Here is a 7115-nt window from a genome sequence, read left to right on the forward strand (position 1 = left end):
CAATCCAAGCTCATTCAAACATCGCGACAACCGGACTTTCTGACTTTTTTTTAACATGTCCACTACTCACAGTAGATGTTGAGGGTGGTAGGGAACTCCACTGGAGACTCGAGGGCCGGGTGCTCCACCCTGCAGGTGAGCGTCCGCCCGTGGCTCTCGTACGTGGGATCCATCTGGTAGCGGCTTGTCACCGTCACCGTGCCGTCGGGCTCCGTCTCTGTGGTCTCATTGGAGCTGCCCTGATCGAGGCCACTCCAGGTGATGGAGGCTGCGGGATGTCCTTCCTGAGCAATGCACGTGGCCACAGTCACCAGCCCCATGCCGTCTATCAACTGGGATGGGTTCAACTCCAGGGAGACCTTCGGGGTAACTTGGGCACAGAGACACGGAGACGCAGAGAGACAGAGACGGTTACATAGTTAAGTGCTGCCCTCTACTTTGTGGTGCAAAGGTCACTTAAAGGAAGCTCAGAGGTCGCTCTGTTATCTGCTTCCATGGACTGTTCTCGAACAAGAAGGGATGAAGGTTATATTCGCCGTGCCACCAAACGGGAATTTATCAAAGCAATGGCAACACTCATGGAAGTGAACAGGAATCAGAGGATTACCGAGAAAAATGTGGACTGTTGGAGTGGAGTAGGAGGCACTGGAATGGAGAGGAATGACATGGATTCATCAGCCGCATATAATGATGATGATGATGGCCACCAGTGGAGGACTTCTATGGGAAGTTGGTGGACCCAGTGGCCTCTATGAAGAGTGGGAGGGTTGTGAGTCTATGAAGGGTGAAACGGTCTCCCAGCTCCAATGAACGTGGGGCTTGCTCAACTTGAATGGCATCCTTAGCCAGTAGTGGTCATTTTCTATTCCTATGGCGATAGCCTATCTCTAGTAGGCCTATTCGACTTCCAATCTGGATTTGAACAAGAATAAGAAACCTTCTGGTTGTGGGTCAGGCAGTCGAACCACAGCATGAAAACGCGTTATAGTGTGAACGCCACCATGCGTTAAGCCAGCTGCCAGAGTTTTGAGTGAGGGGCTGGGGGTGGTGATAGCCCACATGCCTAGGGTTCTACCACTCTTACCATCATTATGCTCGTATGAGCAAGGACAGATTTGGACTTTATTAAGGTTTTGTTCAGAACAGCGTCGTCAGAACAAGGGAACTTTTTACGGAGCTTTTCCTCCTGAGAGATACAGTTTCAGTTTTCAGTTTCTTTATTTTGGTATAGCCCTGTGAGCCAGTCGACTCTTGAATTTGATGCAACCACAACAAACAAAAAAACAAAAACACGAACAAGAAAAACATCTTAAAGTGACTATGTGACTATGCAAACAGAAAATCCATGAAAAAAAAACAGCAAAATATTCCTGAAAAAAGCACCGTACACCAACGCTGTGTGCAAAAAAATCCCAGTGGGATGCAAGTCAAATAGGCTTGCAGTAAAATGAGTCATTATTTTAAAAAATGTGGAACTGATACGTAGTGTGTATGATAAAAAAACGCCTCACCGGTCACAGTGAGGCTGATTGTTGCTTCAGGTGGAGGGTTATCAATAGTGGCAAAGGCGCAGGTGAAGTCTCCCTTGTCCCCCAGACGCAGGTCCTCAATGCGGATGGATCCGTCCATCAATTGAGAGTTGAGGTTCGTGAAGTTCAGTCGCCCATATAAGTCGCTGGTATCGTAAATTATGTAACCACTTTGAAGGGCAATGGCGACATTCACTGAGGAGTCTCCGTTTCCTTTCTTCCAGGATATACTCACAGGTATGTGTGCCCCCGTGTAGATGCATCTCAGAGTGACCTCTTTCCCCCTGCTCCCATTCACGAACTGCTCCACGTCTACTTGGGAGGATCCCACGGTCACCAGACCTGCAGCGATATAATGGAGAAAGTGGAGTCGATTATTATAGGGTTGTGAAGTACACAGCAGTCTGAAATTCTATTGTCTAAAGACCCCACGAGCGACCGATCCATCAGACTGTTATCTTCAGACCCCAAAACGTACCAGTATACATTTAAAATTGCATACCATGCAATGCCCATCTGGTAAAAGCATTGTATTGTGCAAAACTGGCAATTTGTAGCATCTGCTCATCATTTCTACCCTGACATGAGCACACTTATACCTTTATTCAACTTTCCTTCAGACTGCATTGCAATTGTAAAGTAACACAATATCATAGAGCACTGTTAGGATGACTGAAAAACAGTATAATGGCCTCATATACGTCATTGAGCAAATAATACGACATGCGCCTGAGCCAATCAAATAATGAAAGCCAAGCAGATTAGAGCCTGGATAAGTGCTTGGATGGGTGATCATCATCGCGCCATTTTGGGCGTCACAATGGCAAAATGTTAACTACCTTGTCTGGTATACAGGAGCTCGTAAGTTCGTTCCTGACACTGACGTTTGCAGTATATTTGGAGTTTGCATGTTTTCCCCGTGGTCGCGTGGATTTCACCTCCGTGTCCTCTGATTTTTTCCTCATTTAGAAAAATGCGTTCATGGTATTTGCCTGCTATAAATTTCCACGTGATATGTCCACTTCGTTGAGCTCTCATTTGTATTCAGGTCACTTATGAAAAAGGGCTACATCGCTCAGTGTGGCCTTACCTGGTAAAATAAAACGTTTATAGTTTTACCATGCATGACAATCTGGTGTTGTAGGCAGTGGTTGGCAGAGGGCAGTGTAGCAAATCCATTGTTATCCTGTACATCCCCCCACCTTCACCAACCCGTACTGACCAGCGTGGTGAAGTATGGTCAAATAACCATCACGACCCGCAAAGCGTAGGAAGAGCTTCATCCAGCAGTGGATCGAGAGACAGGTTTTATGTGAACTCCTACACACATGGCACTGTTGTCCCTTCCAGATGCACTTCTGTGGCCATCTGGAACGCTCTTCCAATATTAAGAAGCCACTGGAGCTATGCACTTTTAAATTCAAATGGAAAACTAATTTATGTATAACTGTTGTTTGTGTTTAGTTTGTTGTCCTTCCCCCGCACCTCCGATTAACACGGTTGGCTACGTACAGGGCGAAAGAAGTTCAACATAAATTAGTTTTGTTGTATAATTTAGTTTAGTGAGCCACGGTATGTCGGCTCGACACCCATGGGTAGTGAGTTGCACATCACAACGTTTCTGTGATCCACCAACCCTCGCCCCCTCCACAGTGCTGGATTGCACGTGCATAGCCACCACCATCGCTTTGGGATGTTTGGTCAATGCTAATTAATGGGAGTTTTGGCTTCATGCGGCAGCAACGAGCGAACCAGGAGATGAGCCCCATCGCACATTACGAGTGGGCGACACTTAGGAATGTGTAAAGCTGGGTCATAAACCAAGATCCTTTACAATTATCGACTATCCACCTCGTAATCTACGGGGAGGGAGAAGGGATTTGAGTTAGCACCTGGGTGATTTCTGTGTGATCTAAATACAGCTGTGTTCTCCTATAACGCGGTAGCAGTTGCGTTCCTGCAGAATATGGCGTTATGGTAAAGTCGCGCTATAATATATAATATAGGTGGTAAAGCACAGTCCGCGATAACATGTGAGATGCGTACACAGGCATCTCACAAAGACTGAGGCGCTTGGGTAGCATCTAGAAGCATCCAGCAGCATCCCACCTTGTGTGATGCTACACTGAGGGAGTCGTATGACCACTTATTCCTACTCGTGCGACGTAGTTCCATTCACTTAATCGCGTGATATCCAATTCGCATCTGCGTTATAAGAAAAAAATGTTCCCGAATACATTAATTGCGTTATATCCAATTCGCGTAATGAAAACAACACAGGTTATAGGAGAACGGACTGTACTTTGATTATAAAGCTTCATCACAGTCAGTATTTGGCACTCCATGAAATCTTAACGTAATCAGCTATGATAAATCCACTTCTGGATGAACGCCTTCCCAAGCCACCACCATCTGTCATGGTCCAGAGATGGAACAATCCACCTTTAATAGATTAACCAGATGCACACGTTATAACATAGACACTACAATGCCGATGAAATGTGAACAACAGGATTTAGCTTTTAAAACCAAAAATTCGGTACAGAAGGTTACAAAGTTGGGGTCGGGATCTATTTTAGAACAGCTTAGTAATAATCATTTACATTTGTAAAGTGGCGCATTTAATCCATAAATCCCAATGCGCCACCACCGTGCATGGAAAGCAGGAAATAAACAGAAAGTGCAGGGTAAACAGCCAGGACTCGGCAGTAGAGTACAGGCGAGTTGAAAGAGGTGAGATTTCAAGACAGACTTAAATATATTCAAATATATTTCACGACTCTGATTGTCTTACGAGCTAAAGCAAATCGTTCCAATGTTCGGGAGCTGCACTGAAAAAAGCCCCATCACTCCAGTACAATAAGTTCACTGAAACACCGATATCTGTTGGAGGGCCTAAACTGTAGAGCCACGCGAAATGAAAATCCTTTGGAGTCGTGAGTTTATCAAAGCAGGCTTACCGTAAAGCACCAACAGCCGAAACGGCCCTTTCATATTTCACACGGGCAGCACCAAGTTCTTGATTTTCCACTCATCCGGCCTGCCTGGAGGTCGACTGGTTTTCACGACGCACACCACCCGAGCTCACTCGAACTCATGGCAGCGCCGTGGACTTGGGACTGTGTGATTAACCACGCGCCTCCTTAATTGATAAACCCTCGTCACTCATTAACCAGGGAGACACGGAAAACATCGTTCAAGAGATGCGCTGGGCTAGTGGGGGTGGTCAGAAACATATGGGCGGAACAGTAAAGCACACTAAGCGATTTTATTAATTGTCGCTACCAGAGTTGTGGCTTTTATTTGAGATTCAGCTGTCTTTTGTCTCGTTGTTTTGCGATCTCCAAATAAGGTTGAACGTGTTGAATTCCATATCTCTGTCCGTCTGTAATGGGAGAAAGGCATGATAATGCTTGTAAAGATGATCCATACTTAAGTATTAAGTTGTTTCCTTCTTATGTTTAGGGGTTTAACTTATAAACAACCGGCTAAGTTTATCAAATGGTTTGCTTAAAACTGTCGTGCCACTTAGCGGTAGATGTTTAGTTTACTATGGAACCGATTTAAATATACACTTACAGATACACTTAATTAATTTCCTAAATAATGTCAACTCGCAAAACCCATCCATCCAGTTCACCATGGAAGTGGAGGTGAATAAAACTCTCCCATTCCTGGATATTCTGCTTGGGCATGACCAAAATGGTGAAATAACGCGCAAATCCTCTCTCATGAAGATGCTCATATATCGGGCTAAGAAAGTGTCAGATGGTGATAGTCTGAGGAGTGAGATTAAACATGTTAAAGAAACGCTGCAATTTAATGGTTGCAATGATGCAAAAATCAATAGGGCAGTGAATTCCAAAATGAAATAAAATAGCACAAGTGCTGAAATTGATCAAACAATATTTTTTTTAAATACTGTTCAATTTGGGAGTAACTAATAAACTCGCCATATTTGTGGGAAAAAATAAACATCCGATTGAGATTCAGCACGGTACACAAAAATACAAAACCTAATATCTGGTACTGAAGCTTACAACAGAAGGTGTGTACCGGATTAATTTATGCTGTGAAAAATCCTATGTTGGTCAGACGGGACGAATGATAAGAATGAGACTAAAAGGACACCAAAGAAATATTAAATATACTGCCAAACACAACTGTCGGCAGTTGCAGAACACTAATGCCAACTGGGGCACTCAATTAATTTTGATAATGTTGAGGTTTTATGCAAAACTAGTTTTCTGGCCAAGACTAATTACGGAATTTACGGAAATTAAAGGCAGCGTGATAGACGTAGCACTAGCGTTATATTCTAAAAATAGATCTTCGGTTGACGAATGACGACCGAAAGTCAATATCAGTTTCGGCCAAAACCGAAATCAGACCGAATGTTATAAAGTTGTCTTTCGGCCGAAACCGAAAACATGCCGAAAGAGGCCATTTGCCAACTTTTGGCGCCAAAACCGAATTTCGGTCGGTCTCTATCCCACCCCTCTGTTCTTCGCACCTGATTGGTTCATAAGTTCCGACATCACATTTACCCCCTCCATTTAAGGTCGCAACACAATTCTTGCTGCCGCCTGATGAGGCTGGTTATAATTACCGGTGAAACGTCATATTTTAATTGTAAATGTGGATTTCCTCTCCTCACCGGTGTGCTGAACTCATAACTTATTGGCACGTTTTGTTTACGTGACAAACTTTATTAATCATGCTGTGTCGGGTGGTGGCGGGTTTAACGACATTCATATTTACGCGATCTAACTCAATCAAAAATATATATCATGGATCATGGTGCAGGGTTAATGTGGCCACGTGTGTCCCTCAGGAAGGACAACCCGCATCCTCTATCACCTGCAATGGCTTAATTAATGGCAGTTCAAATGAGACTACAGATTAGGTGGAGTTCGGTTGTCTAGTACTGCCACTCAGGCAGCGGTAGATTGTAGCAAAGAAAACACCGCTTAAGAATAAGTTTTAATTTTTCGTACAATAAAATAGGTGTTAAGATGTTCAACCACTAAATAGATACCTTTTGCAAGGCATCAAGTTTACATTAATCACACGTACTTGTGGCAAAACATGCAAACAAACACGCTCTAATAATATACGCATTGTCCTTGAAACTGATTGGCCTACACAAGAGAGAGCCTTATTTATGGCCTTGTCTCACCACCAGTGTCAGCAGACCAGAGAACATGAAAAGGCGAACAGTACGAAGGCAATTCAAGTGAAGAGGAGATTTTAGATGGTTAAGCAGGATCTTTATTTGCAAGGCAACTCACACCGTACTTCCACTCATCATCGTAAACCAACCCCAAACCCTCCAAATCCTCTCCCTTATAGAGTTCGGCTTCCCCCCCTTTTTTTAACACTCATTCCCTTCTTGGGCTTGTCGCCCTTGTTAACCTCCCAGGGTTTTCCCCCCCTTGCCAATCCTTCTCGGGTTTTCCCCACTGCTAACCCTTCCGGGGCCAATCCGATCAGACTTCCTCCACTCAATTATTGGATTGCGTGTCGACCACGGCAGCCCTCCCGTGACCTGTAACCCGTGGTTGTGTGATGTTTGTGTGTGAGGAT

At 44.3% G+C, this 7115-nt stretch overlaps 1 protein-coding gene across 3 annotated transcripts in view; it reads right to left on the minus strand.

Moving 5' to 3' along the window:
* LOC116955835 (nectin-1-like) overlaps positions 1 to 4634 on the minus strand; it is a 49128-nt gene extending 44494 nt beyond the window's left edge. For 2 of the 3 annotated variants that reach the window (XM_076053631.1, XM_076053629.1), the window contains exons 1-3: positions 4490 to 4633; positions 1512 to 1871; positions 71 to 370 (exon numbers count right to left, since the gene is read on the minus strand). In XM_076053631.1, the coding sequence (XP_075909746.1) occupies positions 71 to 370; positions 1512 to 1871; positions 4490 to 4523 (694 nt within the window). In that variant the 5' untranslated portion in view covers positions 4524 to 4633. Of the gene's footprint in view, positions 1 to 70; positions 371 to 1511; positions 1872 to 4489 lie in introns of all 3 variants that reach the window. The other variant, XM_076053630.1, reaches the window with a different exon arrangement.
* Positions 4635 to 7115: the final 2481 nt, after the last annotated feature.

This window comes from Petromyzon marinus, chromosome 62 (genome assembly GCF_048934315.1).
Source record: "Petromyzon marinus isolate PM22_M1 ecotype Great Lakes invasive population chromosome 62, UKy_Petmar_22M1.pri1.0, whole genome shotgun sequence".
Lineage (NCBI taxonomy): Eukaryota > Metazoa > Chordata > Hyperoartia > Petromyzontiformes > Petromyzontidae > Petromyzon > Petromyzon marinus.